This window comes from Dipodomys merriami, unplaced genomic scaffold, assembly GCF_024711535.1.
Source record: "Dipodomys merriami isolate MVZ:Mamm:240054 unplaced genomic scaffold, mDipMer1.0.p SCAF_25, whole genome shotgun sequence".
NCBI classification, from domain to species: domain Eukaryota; kingdom Metazoa; phylum Chordata; class Mammalia; order Rodentia; family Heteromyidae; genus Dipodomys; species Dipodomys merriami.
This window is the reverse complement of record NW_027203937.1, coordinates 2,848,879-2,872,737: the sequence shown is the minus strand read 5'-3', so window position 1 is coordinate 2,872,737 and position 23,859 is coordinate 2,848,879. Positions and strand designations below refer to the sequence as shown.

Genomic DNA, 23,859 nt, shown 5'->3' with positions numbered 1-23,859 from the left:
AATCCACTATTCTGGTTGCGTTTTATTTATACCTAGCACTGAGTTTGACCCATAAAATCTCCCAGTGTCTCTCCCAAAACTTCACCCTCTATATCAGTGTTATTACATTTATTGATGTATCTCATTTCACCTCCATTACCCTAGGAATTTTAATGATGCTTATGACATTCTTATCTCCCTTTCTACCTCTGTCTGTCTTCCTCACTCTCTCTTCTTTGCTTCTTTCTCTTAACAAATATTTGAATTTACTAGGAGCCTTATAAATCCTTTAATTATAACAAGGAGCAAAAGGACACATAGTTCTCTAATCTGATAGTGCTTAGGCTTGCTTGTAGAACACTAAATAAATTAATGATCACCCATTAATTATATAGTGGCCAGTGGGGAGTAACTTATACAAAATATAACCTACATTGAGTGTCTTGAAGCTTTCTCAGGGGAACTGACTCTCAATCTGATATAAATAGACTAAATATACATGTGAGTAAGTATGGGCAGCAGTAATGTGATTGTTTCTGTTGATGTACCAGGACATATACAGGGTGGTAGGAAATGAGAAAAATGAAAAAAAAAATCACAGGTCAAGTGGCTCATAATGAAATGTAGATAAGGAAAGAGAACAGAGGCTCTTCTTGGTCATGGTGAAGATTTTTGTTTTTATTCTACAGTACCAGTAGAATACAATTAAAGTATTTTATAGACGAGAAGCAATGCTATTTGATTCATATTTTAGAGACCCCATGGTTGTAAGTAGGGAAATAGATTTGAGGTGACAGCTATGGTGGATTTAATTAAATGTGGAGCAATGCTGACAAAAATCTAATTCTCCAACTGTGCACTTGTTAATGTGGAATATGGACAATAGCTGGAAAATAAATCATGATGATTCTGAATTTTTTCACTTTACATTTAGAAACACACACCTGAAAAGGACATTAGATCAAATAGGACTAAATTAAAGAGAACAATTAAGTAGGACCGCCAGGCTTCACTCATCAATTTACTATTCAAATGACGGATTTCACCTTCTCCTCAATCTTTGAGCTCATATTCTTGCACTCTTAGTCTCAATGATTCACCTGCTATTTATTTAAATTAGAACCAGGAGGAGCCATTTTATATCTCTCAATCCAAATGCATCAAACATTCTGCAACTCACTTCTATTAACATGTGAAAGCATCTTCTTTGCCTTCTTCCTGTTATAAAGCATAAACTCCTAAAGCTTCTTTACCCAATGCCAATGCTTCCATTTATATCTTGGAATCCAGTCATTCTGGATTCATTAAGAGGCATTTGTGGTAGGGCTGGGATGTAGCTCAGTGGCAAAGCGCTTGCCTAGCAAGTGCAACGTCCTGGGTTCGATCCCCAGTACCAAAAAAGAAAAGACAAAAAAAAATACAGTTAAAAAAAAAAAAAACCAAACAAAAAGAGGCATTTGTGGACTTTTGTTCTCTAACCGAATCTTCAGTTTCTCCAATAATTTATCCTTTCTCTGTGATTTTTTATTATTTGTATTGTTCTCAGAAATATAGAAATGTTGTAATATAATTATCATAATGTAACTATTAAAATTACACTAATGTATCCTCACCATCCTTGTTTTGTCCTTATGATCTCCTTTCAGCTATTGACCTATTTCTTCATTTCATTGGAAACACAATCTCTTTAAAATTTAGTAGTATCCTAGCAAATATTCAATTCAGGTTTAAAAATTAATCAATAATGAATAAAGTTTTATAAGCCTATTAGTTTGACTATGGTAAAACTTCAGACTGTATTATTTATTTATTTAGCCAGTTGTGGGGCTTAAACTCAGGGCCTGGGCACTGTCCCTGAGCTTCTCTAGGATAGCACTCTACCACTTTGAGCCACAGCACCACTTCCAGCTTTTTCTGTTTATGTGGTACTGACTAATAGAACCCAGGGCTTCATGCATGCTAGGCAAGCACTCTACCACTAAGCCACATTCCTAGCCCTCAGACTGTATAATTTATTTAAAAAATATTTCTCACAGTTCCAAATGCTGGAAAGTTGAAGACTTAGATATGACCAGTATTGGTGCTTCCAAGATTCAACCTTGTTGTTAGGTCCACATATGTTAGATAGTAGTAGAACCCAAAGAGGATTTGTGCATTTTCCCTTCATTAAAGCAGAAAGTAGTAACTGACTCCTTTTGTAAAGGATCTAACACCATTCATGAGGGCAGAAGCCCCATGACTTAACCACCTCCTCCTTCCAACCTCTCATACTACCCCAGAGCTGACTATCAACATGTTACATTTAGTAGACATACTGATACTGGTATTTTTGTAAAACAGTTGTACACACAATTAGTGATTGGAAGCAACCAGACTGATTTTAAGGAGTACACATCAGGATGGACACCATCCTCTCCAAATTATTTCATCTAACCCAATGTATTACTACATTTGTCAATATTTATGATATCTACTTGTTAATCTCTCAAATGTATTTTAAACAGACTTTTATTCTCAACATTTTATTTAAAACCAAGTCCAGGACTAGGCTGTAGCTCAGTAACACATGTTGCCTAGCAAGTATAACACCCTGACTTGAATCCCTAGCACTAAAAAGGAGAAAAAAAAACCAAAAAATGCAGATAAAACCACAACTCCTAAAGTCACTTCTTTTTACTTCACTTCTGAGAAGCATTTGATATACTGAATCAACACTGTCCTTGAAGCACTCTCCTGTACAATCTAAACCAAACACTTGTATTCTCTTCTTTTTCATGTATATTTTTATTGTAAAGATACTGTACAGAGGGGTTACATTTACATGAGTAAGATAATTAGTAGATTTCCTATCAAGCATTGTTTCCCACTCCTTTGTTTTTCCCCTACCATCCCTTCTCTCCCCTCCTCTCTCCCAAGTTATAAAGTTCATTTTCAACGTGTCTTGTACATCTCATTGTTACAATGGGTCAACCTGTATCCCTATTTAAGCATTTTGTTATATCCCTTCCCCTCCCCAAATTAGAAAAAAATGTATATATAAGATGCAGGGCACCTGAATCAAATACAGTGAAAACAGGGGTTATACCATGGGGGAAAAACATACAAAACAAACCAAAAAGATCACATAGTACATTATAAGTACATTAAAAACAACAGTAACAAAGATAAAACCTCTTGTGTTCCTATCATGGGGTTCATTTTGCTTAGCTTCATGTTATATGATCAAATGTACATAGCTTTTGACCTATTCTGCTTGTCCTAGATATATATTAGTTATTGCAAATAAGGGAAACCATGGACCTATTTTTCTTTGGGCCTGGCTTAATTTCCTTACTATGATTTTTTTCCAAGCCTTTCCATTTCCTGACAAATGGGGCAATGTCATTCTTTCTGATGGAGGCATAGAATTCCATTGTATGTATGTATATACATACATACATACATACATATATATATATATATATAAATGGATGAGGAAAATGTGATCTATATACCACATTTTCTTCATCCATTTATCTATCTATCTATCTATCTATCTATCTATCTATCTATCTATCTATCTATCTATCTATCTATATGTATTTATATCTATACCACATTTTCTTCATCCATTCATCTAGTGAGTGGCATTTGGGTTGGTTCCATATCTTAGCTATGATGAATAATACTTCAATAAACATAGTTGTTCTGGTAGCTTTAGTATGGCCTTGTTCATGATCATTTGGGTAAATGCCCAAAAGTAAGATTGCTGCATCATAGGGGAACTCTATGTGTAGTCTTTTGAGGAACCTCCATACTGCTTTCCAAAGTGGCTGAACAATTACATTCCCACTAACAATGCAGTAGGGTTCCTTTTGGCCACATCCCTTCCAGCATCTGTTATTAGATTTCTTGTTGAAAGTATAAGGATTAGGAACAACAGGCATCCTGCCATGTTATGGAGCATACCATGAAACACTAGTCTAATATCCTATACATTTTTATATGACTTACTGAATATATTTGTAAATGAATAATTCATTTATGACCACATAAATGCAAATTTTTGCATGGTTTTAGTTTGTTAATTCAATTTGCAAGATAACAACTACTTTCTAAACTGAAGGAACCCTAATATTCTATTTTTCCACAACTAACCAAAAGATGTGTATCATTATGGAGAAGCATATTGTAAGTCCTGTGAATAATATTTTGTCCCCACAAAATTCATATGCTGAAGCTCTAATCTCAAATGGCACTAGTTGTGGAGACAAGTCTTTCCTGAAAGTAATTAACATGAAGTTAACAAGGAAGAGCCCTGAACCAAAAGGAGGAAAAGACAGGAGGCAGCTAGTTTGCTCTCTCCTACTTCTGTCTTCTCATGATTTTAATTATTACAGTTATTTCCTGAAATTGTTATGCTAAGGAAGGGTATTATATTGACTTCCATAATGATATTTATAATATCTGTAAATGTAATTTTACTTTTAAAGTTAAATTTTAAGGGAACATAAGAAATATGAAAAAGCAAGGTGAAGGTCCTCACAAGGGTTGATTTATTTGTTGTGGTTTTTGAGACAAGGCTTAATCAAATAGCCAAGGTGACCTCAAATCCATTTCTCCTGTGTCAACCCCCTGAATGCTGGAAGATAGTTATGAACCACCTCCCATGGCTGCTTGCAGGGTTGAGAATTACTGCTGTTGGTGATCCAATCTAGCTTCAAGACTAACTCTATCAATAGCCGATACCAATAATTTCCCAGTACAAATCCTTAGCCCAGATATTTTTCCAACTTCCAGGCCCACACATTTTTTTGTAATTTAATTATTCCCTTATTGCTTTGCTTTACAGCAAATTATAGGTGTGGCAATGCTTCACTAAGAAACTCTGTGGGTAATATTTCTCTGCTGATTTATGTCTCCATATCACACTTTTTATAAGATTCAAACATTTTTCTTAGTTTTCTATGTGTTATAGTTATTGATAACCTTACTATTGTACTTTCTTTGGTGCACCACAGGCCACATTCATACATCAGCAAGCAAGCAATAACTGTTGTAAGTTTTCTATCTGCCCTACTAACTTGCCTTTCCTCTCCTCTGTATTTTCCTTCTTCTTGGTATTCCTTATTCCAGCAATCCCTTTTTGGGCATTTACCCAAATGATCACAAACAAGACCATACTAAAGCTACCAGCACAACTATGTTTATTGCAGCATTATTTACTATAGCTAAGATGGAACCAACCCAGATGCCATGTGGTATATATACAAAATGGAATTCTATGCCTCCATCCGAAAGAATGACATTGCCCCATTTTTTAGGAAATGGAAAGACTTGGAAAAAATTATATTAAGTGAAGTAAGTCAGGTCCAAAGAAACATAGGTCCCATGGTTTCCCTTATTTGCAATAACTAGTATATGTCTGAGACAAGTAGAAACTTTCAGACAAGTTGATGTTAGGCGAAATAAACCCCAAGATAAGGACTCAAATGTTTTTTTTTTATTTCTTGCTATTGTTTCTGACATATTTATAAGGTATTTCTTTGTTGCTTTTTATGTCCCTCCCCCATGGTATAACCCCTGTTTTCACTGTATTTGATGGTGGTATAATTTGTGGAGGGAAGGGGAAAAAATAGTTTAAATAGGGATTCAGGTGGACCCATTGCAACAATGAGATGTACAAGACATTATGTCGAAAAACAAGCTTTACAACTTTGGCGGGGGTCAGGGGGAGGGGGAGTAGATGGTAAGGAATGGTAAGGGGAAACAAAGGGAGAGGCAACAATGCTTGATAAGAAATGTACTCATTGCCTTACCCATGTAATTGTAACCCCTCTGTACGGTATTTTCACAATAAAAAATAATAATATTGATATTAGGCCAGTTAATAACTTTATCATGGCCTCTAAGGTTTCAAGTGAAGGAAAGAATCCAAGCAAAGCCTAGATAACTGCACATTCTGCTTTACAGAATACTTTGCTGACAATTTTAAACACACTGTCTAGACCTACTGCTCAGAAAAGAAGACTCGTTTCAAAATCTCACTCTACATTGACAATACACTTGCTCACCCAAGAATTGTGATGGAAATTAAAAAAAACAGGTAATACATCAATTCTGCAGCACATAAATTACAGTGTGATTTCAATTTTCAAGTCAACTTATTTAAAAAATACTTTATGATGCTGAAGTTTCCACAGATTGATTCTTCTGAATCTGTGGAATTTGTTGGACAAATGCCACTGAACATCTTACAGCAAGAATGCACCATTGTCCTTAACAATGTGTGATTTAGAAGAAAGATGAAAATATCAACAGAAGCCAAAATTTATGAAGTTGATTTCATCCCTCATAAATGACCATGGCTTGAGGAGCCAGGAGAGGAAATAATTACAGATGGACGTGGTAGAGACAAGAGAATCGGAATTAGAAGTGAAACCTGAAGATGGTGAGTAAATAGCTGCACCCTTGTGATAAATATTTCATAGATATGAAGAATGCTTTTCGTGGATCAACAAAGAAAATATTTGTTTGCCTTTAAATAAAAAAATGGAACCAAAAAAAAAATGGAACCTACTTACTGTGAAAATGTTGTGACCACCATGACATGACCAAAATATGTAACCTATAAAATGAACTTGGTTGGCATAGTTTGGGAGTGTTGACTTCAGTTTTGAAAGATGTTCCAGTGTGGGATAAATGGCATCACACAGCAGTGAAAACTACACAGAAATCTTTCAAAAAAGACTCAATTCATGCATCAAACTTCAGGGATGGCTTACTTAAAAGAAAATTCTCCAGGTCCCTCTTGAGAAGCTACCATTCTGATCAAAAGAAATCACCAACATCAAGGCAACCCACTACAACCAAGAAAAAGAATAGGCTACTACTTGCTGGGGCTTAGATTATTTTTTGTGTTTTAAGAATAAGGTATTTTTAATTTTTTAAATTATCTTTATGTAGTTGTATAAAGGGGTTTTAGTGCAGTATAACACTTCATTAGTATAACAATAGGTCTTTATTTTTTTGTTTTTTTTGGGGGGGGGTCCGGTTGTGGGGCCTGAACTCTGGGCCTGGGCGCTGTCCCTCAGCTCTTCAGCTCAAGGCTAGCACTCTACCACTTGAGCCACAACGCCACTTCTGGCTTTTTTCTTTTTGCTTATGTGGTGCTGAAGAATCGAACCCAAGGCCTCAGGCATGCAAGGCAAGTGCTCTACCACTGAGCCACCTTCCCAGCCCCTAACAATAGGTATTTTAAGTTAAATTATGTATGCTTTTTCAAATGCAATGCTACTGAATATAGAATATAGTACAGTGTGAACAAAATTTATATACTGAAGACCCAAAATTTGTGTGACTCACTTTATTGCAATATATACCTTATAGCAATGGTCTGGAACTGAACTTGCTATGATTCAAATGCCTATGTAACTTACCTTTGGAAATTCAAGACATCTTAAATTTCATATGCACAAGCTGGACTTTGAATAGCACTCATGTCCTCCCAACATGCTGAGTTACTTCCCATATCAACAGGTGGTAGCACTATCCACTCAATAAAAGCTTAAACCTAGTCTTTCTTGACTTCATTGTATATGAGATGCATCAACAGAATTTACCACATATATCTCTGAAATCCAACCACTCCTCACTTCTCTAATCTCTAGTCACTATTATTCTAAACAAAGCTAGCATTTTCTCTCATCTGCACTTCTTTAAAAGCTTTTAAAAACTCACCAATTTCCACTTTTGACTGTTCCAACCATGTTGTCTACACAGCAGACAAGTTACTCTTTCAAGATGTCAACTCTCTAACATCTTCCCATTGCATTTACAATCAGATACAAAGATTATTTCTCAGTCATTATCAGCTGTAACTTTCCCACACCCTTAGTATCAGAAGTGTATTTGTTCTTGAAAACAAACATTTTGTCTCTTTGTCTGCAAACTGACTTTCTGCTCACCCTAAAATGCTATTCTCCAATAGTCAGCTTGTTGACTTCTATAATAGTTCAGATATGAAAAAAAGTCACTACATAAATGAAATGAAAGGATGAAGGGACCCAGGTGAAGGATAAATCATGAAGCCAAGTAGAGGTTAAAAATCCAGAAGGGAGCAAGGATGGCTACTGCTATCCAGAGGGGCAAGAATGTTGTGATGTCACCACCTTCCATAAACTAAGGCTCTATGACAGGAGGTAGAGCCACCATGACAACATCTTTACAGTCTTACATCCTCTTCACCTGAAAAAGAATTCGATTGTCTTTTATAAATTTCAAAATTCTCACCCATTTCTCTATGCTCTTAAAATCAGCCAAACCACTAGGAGGCACATATCAGAACAATAAGAATACTCAGGTCCAGGCTTCAAAAGCAGCCTTTTGACCTCATATTGAAACTTCAATTCTTTTACAGCCTATAGTGTGAGATCTTCTGTTCACCTGTAATGTCAATGATGTTACTCCCCATCTTGCTGTCTCCCTCCAGCCCAAATGGCTTCCTTACTGTTCCTTGAACACCAATATGTATTCCTCCTAGGGACTTTGTCCTTTCTGTGCCCTCAGCCCAAGCACATTGCCTCCTGAAATTGAGCTGACTGATTCCTTCAGTAAGACACTCATGTGTCTACTTACAAAATCCATAAGTAAACCCTCAATCTTTTTTGCATTCCTACCCCCATCTCTTCTTTTCCTTCATTGTACTTATCCTTACCTGATACATAGTATACTGATTATTTTGCTATCTTTCAATGGTTTTGACTAACAGGAATAAAATCTATACTAGGGAAGGAACCTTCTCTGATTTGCTAATGCAGTATCTTTTCTTTAAAAGGAAGTGCCAGAGCTGGGAAGGTGGCTCAGTGGTAGAGTGCTTGCCTTGCATGCATGAGGCCCTGGGTTCAATTCCTCAGCACCACATAAGCAGAAAAAGCCAGGAGTGGCGCTGTGGCTCAAGTGGTAGAGCACTAGCCTTGAGCTGAAGAGCTGAGGGACAGCAACCAGGCCCAGAGTTCAGGCCCACAACTGACAAAAAAAAAAGGGAATGCCAGTCCTGGGGCTTGAACTCAGAGACTGGGCATTGTCTCTTGAGTTTTATCTTCAAGGTGACTGCTCTAGCATTTGAGTCACAGCTCCACCTCTGGCTTTTTGGTGGTTAATTAGAGATACAAGTCTTACACACGGACTTTCCCTCTTGGCTGGCTTCAAACAATGTTCCTCAGATCTCAGCCTCTTGAGTAGCTGGGATTACAGTCATGCACCACATGCACCTGACCAGTGCTGTATCTTTTGAGACTAGTACAGAATATGGTAGATGTACAATACATATTTGATTATTAGCCAAATTAACAAAAGGTTTAAATGTTATTTTCTCAATAGGTTATCATTTGAAACAGTAGTCCTAGCAACATAACAATGTAACAGAATATTTCCAGAATATTTAGAACAGAATATTTAGAACTCTTAGAATCTGACTTACAAGGAATAACCAAAAAATGAAACTTACATAGTGATACAGAAATAAACAGAGATATCAACTCTGGCCCAGTCGTTAACTAAAGTTATATTAATGTTATGTGCACTGTTGACTCATCAATCTACTGATATCAATGCATATAATATTCTGTGGCCCTGTTCTTATCACTTTTGATTAATCATATCTTCTGATTCAAGCAAGCAATAATGGACAATATGAAAATTTTATACTCAATGATGAGCTGTCATGTGATACGTTCATTGAATCCTCTATTGGGTATCCATTGATTATTGAATGATTCAATGGAAAAAATATAGGCTAATTATATGTGGGTTTTATACTTCTTTTTTTTTGGGGGGGTCCAGTCATGGTGCCCGGGTTTTATGCTTCTTTGAAATAAGATGCTACTTAGAAAACTAAAATAAGTGAAAGGATAGCATTACTCAGATATTACTCTAATCACATTTAACAAGGACACTTTTGAATAGAATGATAACTAAGCCAATAAGCAAGATTGTTAAAATGGACAAAACATAAAGATAAGCAATATTAACTTAATTCAAATAGAAATTTACTCGGGCAATCTACTTTATCTTCTCATTTTAGGGAAAATTTAAGGATCTTTATGAGTCTTCTAAATTTAATGGGTATCTTGCACATATAAGCAATTCAACTAGAGGACTGTGAAAACAAAAATCTGGAAAATAGGAAATTTATATGCTTTCCCATTTGAGCTTTGAGTTTCTTGACTTCTTGAATACTTGCAACTACATGATTACTCTTGGAACAGAGGTAGATTTTTGCTTCTAATCTTGTTCATTGTTCATTAAGAATACATTTCATCAGAGAGAAATCATTATTAAATATTTCAATCAGTTTAGCAAAACAGACCTCGAATGCATAAACTCTAAGTACTTCCTAGATATTTCCATACATGTTATTCCTAGTGTTAAGTTTTAATCAAGTGTTTCAAAATAAAAACTAGTGCTGCTTGATCTCAGGAGTTAAATGTTTCCATTTTTCCTTTAATAATTCTAATCCCATTATTTTACAGAAATTAAATCTTTTTAAACTAAAGTGTCAGATAGTGACAGAATTATGTAGTTGTCTGCATGAATGCTTGTCATTGTTTTTCCCCAGTGAACAAATATTTCAAGTGCACAATAAAGAAGGTCAATTAATTGAAAAGCATCTGACTAGAACTTTACCCTATGAATAGCAAATGATCTTATTTCTCTCTCATTGGTACAGTATATTAGAAATGGAAGATAAAATTAACACTATTATGCATTCTTAGTAGAGGTTATTAAAATAAATGTTAATCATTTATTTTAATGAGCTATCAGTGCTAGAAAATAACTGAGGAAAAAACAGAAAATATAAATCATCATGAAGTTTTTACAAACCTATATGAGTTAAACTATTGTTCTATTTTTCCTTCAGGTATAGAAATTCTATCATTGCCATTCATCAATAAACTTAATTCTTTCTGTTAGCAATTCTCCTCAGTCTTTGTTTCCCAGGCATTGTCAAAACAACTGAATCTGTGCTATTGTAGAAATAAATTTTGGCAGACTACACCAGCATTTTTCTCTGAGTTGGCTACAGTGTTGTTTTATTTTGGTACCAGTCCTGGGGCTTGATCTCAGAGCTTGGGCACTACCCCTGAGCTTCTTTTGTTGAAGGCTAGCACTCTACCACTTGAGCCACAGCTCCACTTATACCTTTTTTTTTCTTGTATGGGCTGGTTTTATTATTTTTTTTATTGTGAAAATACTGTACAGAGGGGTTACAATTACATGGGCAAGATAATGAGTACATTTCTTATCAAGCATTGTAGCCTCCTCCTTTGTTTCCCCACCCCCTGCACGAAAGTTGTAAAGTTCGTTTTCGACATAACGACTTGTACATCTCATTGTTGCAATGGGTCCACCTGTATCCCTATTTAAACGATTTGTTTTTCCCCTTCCCCTCCACAAATTATACCGACATCAAATACAATTAAAGCAGGGGTTATACTGTGGGGGAGGGACATACAAAGCAACAAAGAAATAATCTTATAAATGTGTAAGAAACAGTCGCATGAAAGAAAAAAAACATTTGAATATATATCTTAGGGTTCATTTCCCTAACATCACCTCACTTATACCTTTTTTGATAGTTTCTTTTTCTTTAATGGAGATAAGTCTCACAGTGGTTCCTGCCCTGACTAGGTTCCATTCATGATCCTCAAATCTCAGTCTCTTGGGTAGCTAGGATTATAAGTGTGAGCCACCAGCACCCAGACTACTGTGTGGCCTTTTTTAAATGCTACTTCATGAACATGAACATTATCTCCATCAGATTACTTTTTATAATACTAAATCGTTCATTGCTGCTTAAAGAGTTCTTTGACTAATTTGACTTTTGCTTTTTAAACCTAGGTTGGATATTTTCCCCATTTTATTATCTCTCATTGAAGGTAAGTCCCTTTAAACCTTTAAACACATAGATTTTTATACATACAGCTATTATTTGTGATATGATACCTAGCTATCAACCACTTTTCTACTCATCTTCAAATATTTCAAATATTTTGTTATTGAGCATCTTATACAAGTGGTCATTTTCATAATGTTTAAAGAAATTAGTTTTTTTTCCATTTCTAACTTCTTAACTTGTATTCACAAGTCTATTCTATCCCATGTATACCTACCATGGTTTCCTTTACCATTCATTGACTGTGAAGAAACTGCAAGTTTTCATGTGGTTGTAATCACCCAATGATTTATTTATACCATTTTCATCAGACTCCCCTAAACATTTCAGGTGGTCCCTAAAATCTTTAGGATATAATAATATTTTTGAAAGCATTCATGATCTCCATTAAGCTCACTCCAAGTAGCAATGCCTTCCATCCTACTTGCAAAACAGACATTTATTTTGGTGACTTTGTTTTAGTTTAGTTTTTGGTTTTGGTTTGGTCGATTTTGCTTTCTTTTTACTGATAGAAGCTGATTGACCCAACCTTCCAAAATATATAGTCACTGCCATTGCTTTCATTCATTTTTAACAATGATATAAGTTTTATATTTTTAATCAACATCAATTTTTATTTTCCTGATTTCTAGGATTCCAAATTCTTTACCTTTTCTACAAATAATCTTGTATATCCCTAGAGGACACTGAATCTACATTTTCTGATTCCTACATTTTATAAAATAATTCACGTTTTGCTTGTAATTATCAAATACCTTAATCTGTACTTGTATTCTTTACAATTTTTATTCTCTCCTTATAAAAATAATGTAAACAAACAACAGGTCAACATGTCCTGAGAACTTTTTTTTAACTCATTCTACTGGGTTAAAGCAATATAAGAATGAATAATATTACTTTTATTTAATGAATAATATTTCTTTTATTTAGTCCGAACTCTTAATACAAGGCATGTCTCAGAAGTTGATGTTAGGTGAAATGAACCCCAAGGTAAGTATTCAAATGTTTTTGCTCTCATTCAATTTTTTCTAATATATTTATAAGATAATTTCTTTGTTGCTTTGTATGTCCCTCCCCCACAGTATAACCCTTGCTTTCAATGTATTTGATGTTGGTATAATTTGTGGAGGGGAATGGAAAAAACAAATCATTTAACTAGGGATACAGGTGGACCCATTGCAACAATGAGATGTACAAGTCATTATGTCAAAAAACGAACTTAACAACTTTGCTGGGGGGGGGGGAGATGGGAAGGGATGGGAAGGGGAAAAAGAAGATGGGAAGGGATGGGAAGGGGAAGAGGAGCCAACAATGCTGGATAAGAAATGTACTCATTATCTTGCCAATGTAATTGTAACCCCTCTATGGTATTTTCACACAAAAAAAGGCATGTCTCAGAGAATGAATTGTATTTGGTGAATAAAGTATCACCAACACACTTGCTATTAAAATGAACATCTCCTAAATCTTCTGTGGAATTATTATAGGCATAGATATTCACAAAAGGTTATGAAGGGACTGGAAGATCTATGTGATCTCAGGGTGTTGTCTATATTCAGAGTCAAATGAACCATGAATTTTAAAAACATGTTTTCTAAGTAATACATCTCAGCATTCTCATTCTTGTCATTGTATCTGACAAGTAGGCAGAAACCTATGATTTTTCAAACACAGTAAATAATACATTATTAATAATAGCATCCTGTTTGCAAAAGAGCACCTTACAAGAAAACTTAGGATGTCAAAATTGTACAAAGCAGAGAAAGAAAGCAAAAAACAGCTTGAAACACAAACACAGCTGTGTACATGCTAGTGCTTAATACTACTTAAACCATTCAAGATATTCTGAAGCATTATTTTTCAAAGTATGTAGGTAAAAACTTTATATTCTACATACCTGTCCAGTCTCCTACTATTTTAAGATGGACTCCAAATGTTGCTTTGGTTTTAGTTGGACACTGAAAAAAATAGTAGAATCAATTCTAATTAATAATTACATGTTATCAGATTAAAATTCAATGAAAACTTTTATTCTTATATAATTCCCCCAAATCAATAGATAAAATATAAGAATAATCTAGCTCTATAGATCATTGCTTAAACAAAAATGGTGATGTCAACTAGGAGTAGAATTGTCAATTGGATAATCTACATGTCTAAAAACTCATAAATATATATGTGATATATATACACAATGGAATTCTATGCCTCCATCAGAAAGAATGACATTGCCCCATTTGTTAGGAAATGGAAAGACTTGGAAAAAATTATATTAAGTGAAGTAAGCCAAGCCCAAAGAAACATAGGTCCCATGGTTTCCCTTATTTGCAATATCTAGTATATGTATGAGTCAAGCAGAAAAGGTCAGATAACGTGATGTTAGGAAAATGAACCCTAAGATGTGTATTTAAATGTTTTTTTTTCTTTCATGCATGTGTTTCTAACGCATTTATAAGATTATTTCTTTGTTGCTTTGTATATCCCTCCCCCACAGTATAACCCCTGCTTTCACTGTATTTGATGTCGGTATAATTTGTGGAGGGGAAGGGGAAAAACAAGTCGTTTAAATAAGGATACAGGTGGACCCATTGCAGCAATGAGAAGTACAAGTTGTCATGTTGAAAAAGAACTTTACAACTTTGGTGTGGGGCGAGGGGGGGGCGGGGGAGGATTGAAGGGGGACAGGGGGAGGCTGGGAAGGGATGTGAAGGGTAAACAAAGGAGGAGGCTACAATGCTTGATAGGAAATGTACTCATTATCTTGCCCATGTAATTGTAACCCCTCTGTACAGTATGTTCACAATAAAAAATATGTATATATATGTGAAACAAAATACACTCAAGTTGCCTATCAATTTTAGTATTACATATATTTATTATTACAATATTATTATTACATTATTTAACTAAAAATCTAGATAAAACATGTTCCACATAAAAATATTTGAGCAAACAACTTCCTACACAAAGGAAGCAATGAAGACTAATGGTTCATGTGGCTTTTTCGCCTTAGATATGACTTGACACCTTGACAAATTACAGAGGAAAAAAAATATATCTCAGTGTGACACAAATTTCACATGCCCAGTTAAGCTATGTTCCTATAGGTCTTTCTTTTTCTCTCTATTGTCAGAATAAGTCTGAAGGGGACAGGTAAAAAATCAGTTTTAGTACAGAAGGTAGCACAAAGAAAACACACACACACACACACACACACACACACACACACACACACACACACAGAACACAATGTGGCTCCATATAAAAAAATTCCTTTATTCACAATTCAAAAAATAGCTTCAATGATGAATATTCCATAATTTATTTTACCATATCTAACTTAGCTGAAGGGAGATAAATGATAGGATGCTACTAGTTCTGTATAATTATTTATACTGAATACTTACTGAATTCTTATTCAGTAATTTCTTTTTTCTTTTTTGTCAACCCTTGGGCTTGAACTCAGGGCCTGGGCACTGTCTCTGAGATTTTCTGCTCAAGGTTACCACTTGAGCCACAGCTCCACTTCCAGTTTTTTTTAGAAGTTAATTGGGGATAAGAGTCTCAGGGAAGCCAAGTGCTAGTGGCTCATGCCTATAATACTAGTTACTGAGATCAGAGGATCACACAACTCAAGCAGGAAAGTCTATGAGTCTCTTCAATACATTGGTATTCAAAAGGGAGAATTGGAGTTGTGGCTCAAGTACTAGAGTTTTATCCTTGAGTAAAAGAGTTCAGAGACAGACCCCAGGCCTTAAGTTCAAGGCTAGGGCAGGCAAACACACACACACACACACACACACACACACACACACACACACACACACACACAAGAGTGCACAAGGGACGTTTATCTCAGCTTTCTGAGTAGCTAGGATTACAGGTATGAGCCAACAGTACCCAGCCTTTCTTTTATTCTTAATTGCTGATAGGCTGACTTGCATCCTATTGGAGATATTACTTAGGAATGTGGGAAATATAAAAAAAAATTCTGAGTTCCGAAAATACACTTAACATAAGGATTACAGATAGGGAAACATGTCTATAATTACTTTTTATTTTAATGAAATACCACTTTCCAAGACAGTACTGTTTTATTTCCAAAAATTTCAAAATAATTGTATACACCTATTTTTTATAAATAAGGAAAGTGAGTAACTGTGACAAATATTAACTTACCACAATCATGACATTAGCAAAAAGACAAAACAAAATTTGCACTGCATCTATTAAACTACATAGTTACTAACCATAGCAGCTGCTGTCTTCATTAAAGAGGAATACATAAGAAACCAAAGAATAGGAGAGAAAATATTTTTTGAAAATTACTAGACTCTATGTACAACTGTTTGAATTATGGAGGAATGGGAGCAGAAGTTAAGAAAATAGCAGTGGTTATGAAGATTATATTATATAAAGCAATTTCAAGATGTCAGAAGTTGACTAAATGATGTGGAATATGTAGGAATCCTCTAAGGAAAACAAAACAAATAAAGAATAAAGACTCTATGATGATGTGTTAACAGCTTACCAAAGAAGGGGGGAATTGAAAATCAGTGAACACATTAAATTAAAAGTAGATAAATGTTTAAATAGGGATACAGATTAACAATTGCAACAATGAGATGTATAAGACACTATGTTTAAAAATGAACTTTACAATTTAGGGGGGGACAGGGAGCATGTAGTTGAGGAGGTGGGAGGGAAAAGGGATGGTAGGGGAAAAACAAAGGAGGAAGAGGCAACAATGTTGGATAAGAAATGTACTCATTACCTTTCTCATGTAACTGCAACCCCTCTGTACAGGATTTTCACAATAAAAAAAAACTTATTTTAAAAAAAAGTACATAGATAATCGTGGCTCATGCTTATCATCCTAGCTACTCAGAATGTTGAAACTTGGAGGATCTCATTAGGACAGAAAATCTTTGAGACACTATTTGCAATTAACCAGCTAAATATTGGACTAGAAGTGTAGCTCAAGTGGTACAGAATAAGCTTTGAGCAGAAAGCCAAGCAAGGGTGCTGAATTCAAACCTAGATATTAATCATCTGCTTGTATAGTATCTTCCATACAAATTAAAAGTACATGATTTATATTAAGGGATGAAAATTGTTACCACACTACTACTTTAGAATCTGTGTTTCTGATAATATTATTTATTATTGAAGAGAGTATGAGATTAAAATAATTGAATTTTAATGATATATTAACCAGTACTTATATTACTGTGTAATATAATAATTTATAATTATGGTTATGTACTTATTTTTACATTCTAGTTTTTAAGAACTCTGAGAGAATCTGAGCTGTTCATTAGCAACTTTCCAAATAAGATGCTATCATCTGTGTAAACCACCGACCGTTCTCAGTACATTCTACTGAAGGCCAGTCAAGGCTTCTGTGTAGAAGCAGCTCCAGGTGTCAGGAAAAGCAAGAATCACAATCATATTCCAAGAAAACATTCTGATATTCCAAATGTCACCTCATATTATTTCATATATCAGAAATTAGATCTTAGGTTATGAAAAATAGATACAGAAGCCAATAAGGCATCAGAATTAGAAACAGAAATGTCCTCTGTCTGCTTGACTCTGCATCTTTTGTGACTTAATTGTATAATGTATTCTATAAGAAAATATTTAGAATATTTTCCAAATATTCACATCTGTGTTCATTTCTTTCAAAGCAGAAGTTGCAAAAGGTAATTTTATATGTTTAACATCCCCTTTAGGTCTCATAGGAGATTGTAAACCTTACTCTCCTAAATTCTGGCTGAATGTACCAGCATAGCTTCAATGACTGATTTGGTTTTGAAGGATAAACATACTACTGTTCTTTTCAACTTCTTAGAAATGAGGCTTTTAGAAGTCATTGATATGTCTAAAAGCTAGGTAGCATTTAAAATAGGCTGTAATAAACCAGGCTCTGGTGGCTCAAGCCTGTAACCCTAGCTACCCAGGAGGCTGACATCTGAGAATCACAGTTCAAAGCTAACATGGGCAGGAAGGTCTGTGAAAGTCTTATCTCCAACTAAATCACAGAAAAAGCTGGAAGTGGCTCAAGTGGTACCACTCAAGTGGTAAGAGATAGCCTTCAGCAAAGAAGCTCAGGGACAGCTCTCAGGACTAGTGTTCAAGTCTAAGAACAGGAAAAAATAAAAGGCTATAACATAATTTTTACTTGAGCAAGTCAATTCATATTGCAAAAGAAGGGCCTTCACAGAATAAGATACAGGATGGCTTCATCTAATGTATGTGTGAAAATGAATGAAGATCTTAAAATTGTAATTTAATATATTTGCTCAAATAATAGATTCACTAATACTGACAGTGTATACCAGTGATTTTTAATGTTTTCTCACTGATTGTTTTAAGTTTCAGAAAACTTCTTAAAAGAAATAAATAAAAAGAAATATTGATGTCTATTGTTTCTTCTAGAATGTAAAAAATATGCATCAGGAAATTTTTCAGATAAAAAGGTAACAGGAATCTATGTGTGAACAACTGATACCCTTCCAGACCCATGATGTCAGGAAGACACTGAAATTTTAGTGTCAAAAATACAGATCCATATTTTAAAATGATAGCAAATTCTGGAAGCAGAACACAGCATGAGAAAAACTGCAACAAAAATGGGAGTGACACGTGTGGAAAAAAGAGTATGTGCATCTGCAGTGGGTGTGGCCTGAGTAAAAGAAAGAAAGAGGGGAGTCTCAGAAAACACATAGTATGTTTCAGTTTTGAACAAAGAGTCATTTAAAATAGAGGAGCAAGGAAGAAACAAAGGAGAGAGAGCAGGGGAGAGATAACTCAGTCAGTGAAATCACTAGGCCAAAGTGAAGAAAGGGGAAGAGACCAAAGAATGAGAAACTCATAAAGCAGAATTACAACAGGACTCAAGAACAAGCAGATGCAAGAGAAAGACATAAAAAGGATCCAAATAGGGAAAGAAGAGTTAAACTATCCCTATTTATAGGATCATATATCTAAAGAATTCTACAGACTGTAACCCCAAGGTCCTAGAGCTGATTATTCACTGGCAAAATAGCAGTATATAATATTAACCCAGAAAAATCCATAGTTTTTCTGTATACGAACAATGAACAGATAGAGAGGGAAATCAGAAAAGTAATTCCATTTAAAATAGCCTCAAACAACAACAACAACTAGGAATAAGCCTAACCAAGACAGTGAAGGTCCTCCATAGCAAAATCTATAAAACTCTAAAGAAAAAAAAATCAAAGAAGACATTAGAAAGTGGAAAGACCTCCCATAGAATTCACGGAGAGGCAGAATTAGTATCATGAAAATGGAAATACTGTCAAAGTCCATCTACAGATTCAATGTAATTCCCTTCAAAATCCTCATGTTGTTCTTCACCAAGCTAAAAAATAACCTAAAAAGTCACACAGACACAAACACAAGCACAGACACAGACACACAGACACACACACACACACACACACACACACACACACACACACACACACACACACAAACACACACAAAAAAAAACAAACAAAAAAGGCCATAAACAATCAAAGCAAATCTGGGGGGGTAAAAGCAATGTGGGAGGAATCACAACTTCAGCCCTCAAACTTTACTACAAAAATATAATAACAAAAACAACTTACACAAAACAGCTTACACACATACACACACAAAAACTTACACAAAAACAGGCCTGAACACCAATGGTATAGGCTGAAAAACTCAGAAATTAACCTATATTCTTACAGCCATCTGATATTTGGTAAGAAAGTCAAACATATATTGTTGGAAAAAAGATAGCCTCTTTACTATGTGTAAGGAAAACTGGGAACTACATCCTTATGTAGAAGATTGGGATTGGGTCCCTATCTAACACCTTGCACTAATACCAACTCAAAATGGATCAAAGACCTCAATGTCAAACTTGGAACTTTGAATCAACTGTAGGAAGGAGTAGGAGAAATATTCAAAGTTATTGGTATAGGCAGGAACTTTATAAGTAGAAAATGCCAGGTGCTCAGCAAATTGAAGAGAGAATTGACAAATGGAATTACATCAAACTAAAGTTTATGCATTGCAAAGGACATAATTACTAAGCCAAAAAGACAGCCTACAGGATGGAGAAGATATTTTCCAGCTATATATCCTACAAGAGCCTATATCTACAATATACAAGAAGCTCAAGTAATTACCCCCATAAATGAATAATCAAATTAATAAAAAGAAAATGAGCTACAAAAACATTTCCTCCTGTGTTTATTGATCATTAGTAAAAACATGGGAAGTGTTCAATATTGCCTACCATAAAAGAAATGCAGTAATGACAGTAAGATTGGCCAGCATAAAGAACTGGAACAAGTGCAGGATACAAAGCAAAAGGAGCCCCATTGAGCTGCTGTGGAATGCAAACTATTCCAAACACTCTGGAAGGGGTTCTGGAGATTTCTCAAAACTGTAAACAGAGAACTACCCTATGATCCAGTGATAGTACCCTTGGGCATCTACCCATAGCATTACAAGTCAGGATGCAGTAAAGACATTCGCACCTCCATGTTCATTGCTGCACTATTCACGATAGTCAGCTTATAGAAACATCCCAAATGCTCTAGAATGGGGATTAATTACCTCTATTTAGAGAAAGCTTTTAACAAAACACAACATGACAAAGGTACTGAAGAAATAGGAGTAAAATGTTCATATCTCAACATAATTAAAGCTATATAAGATAGAACTATAGCTAGTACTATACTCAGTAGAAGAAAACTGAAAGCCTTTTACCCTAAAATCAGGGATAATATTAGGCTGTCCACTATTGGCACGATGATTTACCATGGCTAGAAAAATAAATAAAATAGACAGAAATAAGAAAGGAATAAGTGAATATTAAGATATGATCCTATACTTAAAACACCATAAAGAAGACTTTTACATCTGCTAAAACAATGTAAGCAAATAATCAGGATACAACATCACCATACCAAAAAAACATACTCTTTAAAATATATCAATAAATTCAGTGAAACTGAAGTTCTCACAGAAGTAAAATACCTCAGCATAAACATAAAAATGACAAAGATCGGTATGATGAAAACTACAAAGCACTGAAGAAAGAAATTTGAGAGCCATTAGATTAAAAGTTCTCCAAAGTCCATGAAATGGCAACTAAACATTGCTGCAAAAAATGGCATATTGCCAAAAGTGGCATGCAAATTCAACTCAGTCCCCAACAAAATCTCTATAACGTTCCTCATCAAATTGGAAAAATGGTCCTAAAATTCATATGGATTCTCAAAAGACACTCAACAGCCAAAAACATTTCTGAATAAACAGAACAAAGCCAAAGGCATCATATTACCAGACTTCAAATTATACTACAGGACTATAGTAACTAAAGAAGTTTGGTATTGTCAAACAACAATCACATAGACCAATAACCCAATATAGGTAGTCCAGAAACACATATGGTTAGTACGTTTAGTAACATGTCCTTTCAATAATTTTTGTGCTAATTCATAAACATGGGATGTCTTTTCCTCTTCTAAAACTCTTTGTTCAGTACTTTGTAATTTTTACTGTAGAGATCTTTAAAATGTTTGATCAAGCTTATGCCTATACAATTTGATTTTTAATATTATGATGATGGAGCTCTAGTGCCTAGCATGCAGTACATATAAAATATAATGAAGCTTATCAGAAGTGAGAAAAACACATACACAAACCTTGTTAACAACTGATACCAGGAAAAGTGGATACCACTGAAACTAGATTTCCCTATATCACCCTGTCAACTCAAAATGAATCAAAGCCCTTGACATTAAAACCTGAAACTCTGAAACTACTGGGAGAAAAAATAAAAGAAGCACTGCAATATCTAGGCATAAGAAGCAACTTTATGAATAGGACACCATTAACTCAAGAACTAATAGGAAGAAACAACAAATGGTATTTCTTCAAACTAAAAAGCTTCTATGTAACAAAAGAAGCAATAGAATGAAGAGTCATGACAGCTTATGGCATGTGACAAAATCTTTGCTAGATTTCTCTGACAGAGGACCCATATCTAAAACATAGAAAGAACAAAACAAACAAACAAACAAACAAACAAGCAACATATTCCCACCAATAAATGGGTGTTAGAACTGATCATTTTTCAAATGAACAATACTACAATTGAACAACAAATACATGACATATGTTCAGCATTTTCAGCCATAGAGAAAATGCAAACCAAAATAACAATGACATTATATCTCATCTGAGAGAAGACATTAGATAGCTTAGTGAGAATAACTCAACCCTGAGCAAAAGACCAATGCTTAAAGGTATCAACATGACTTTAAGTTATACTGTAGAGCAACAGTAACAAACTGTATGGAATATGCACAACAACAGATGTACAGACCAATGGAAAGGAGTAGAGGATGGAGAAATGAGCCCATACAGCTATTGCCATCTAACTTTCAACAACAGAACCAAAACCATAGGTTTGGCCTTTTCTGCTTGTCCTACACATGTACTAGTTATTGCAAATAAGGGAAACCATGGGACCTATGTTTCTTTGGACCTGACTTACTTCACTTAATATAATTTTTTTCCAAGTCTTTCCATTTCCTAAGAAAAGCGGCAATGTCATTCTATTTGATGGAGGCATAGAATTCCACTGTGTAAATAATACCACATTTTCTTGATCCATTCATCTACTGAGGGGCATCTGGGTTGGTTCCATATCTTAGCTATGGTAAATATAATGCTGCAATAAACATAGTTGTGCTGGTAGCCTTAGTAAGGCCTTGTTTGTGAGCATTTGGGTAAATGCCCAAAAGTGGGATTGCTGGGTCATAGGGGAGCTCTATGTGGAGTCTTTTGAGGAACCTCCACACTGTTTTCCAAAGTGGTTGAACAAGTTTACACGCCCACCAACAATGCAGTAGGGTTCCCTTCTGGCCACATCCGCTCCAGCATCTGTTGTTATTAGAGTTCTTGATTATACCCATTCTAACTGGGGTGAAGTGGAACCTCGATGTTTTTTGACTTGCACTTTATTTATGGCTAAAGAAGTTGATCATTTCTTCATGTGTCTATTGGCCATTCCTATTTCCTCTTCAGAGAAGTTTCCCTTTAAGTCTGTAGCCCACTTATTAAATGGGCAGTTGTTTCTTTGAGGATTTGTTGTTGGGGGGGTTAATTTTTTGAGTTCCAAGTATATTTTAGATATGAGACCTTTATCTGTTGTATGGCTAGTGAAGATCTTCTCCCAATCTGTGGGCTTTCTATTGATCTTGCTAGCTATGTCCTTTCCCATGCAGAAGCTTTGCAGTTTCATGCAATCCCATTTGTCCAACCATTCTTTGATTTGTTGTGTTTTTAAGAAAATTTTGGCTTGTGCCAAGGAGCCTTATGGTTTCTCCTATTCCTTTCTGTAATGTTTTCAGGGTGTTTGCTTTGACTCTGAGGTCTTTTATCCATTTGGAGTTGATTCTGTGTACATATGACCAGATAAGATGATGTTAAACGAAATGAACCCTAAGATAGGGACATAAATATCTTTTTTCCTTCTTGTTATTGTTTCTAATGTATTTATAATGTACCATGTGATTTTTTATTGCTTTGTATGTTCCGCCCCCACAGTATAACCCCTACTTTCACTGTATTTGATGTCGGTGCCCTGCCTCTTGTATATACACTTCTGTAATTCGGGGAGGGGAAAGGAAAAAACAAAATGCTTAAATAAGGATACAGGTTGACCCATTGTAACAATGAGATATACAAGACACTATGTTGAAAATGAACTTTACAACCCAGGCGGGAGGGGATAGTTGTGGAGGGGGAAGGGAAAGGATGGTAGGGGGAAAACAAAGGAGGAGACAACAATGCTCAATAGGAAATGCACTTATTACCTTGCTCATGTAACTGTAACCACTCTGTACAACATTTTTACAATTAAAAATGTA

The 23,859-nt window shown here is 35.1% G+C and overlaps 1 protein-coding gene across 2 annotated transcripts in view; it reads right to left on the bottom strand.

Annotated features, from left to right (window-relative positions):
* Positions 1 to 23,859, bottom strand: part of Nox4 (NADPH oxidase 4) — a 201,111-nt gene that overhangs the window by 49,142 nt on the left and 128,110 nt on the right. For both annotated transcript variants that reach the window (XM_070034807.1, XM_070034808.1), the window contains exon 12: positions 13,812 to 13,872. In XM_070034807.1, coding sequence (XP_069890908.1) covers positions 13,812 to 13,872 — 61 coding nt within the window. The remainder of the gene's footprint in view (positions 1 to 13,811; positions 13,873 to 23,859) is intronic.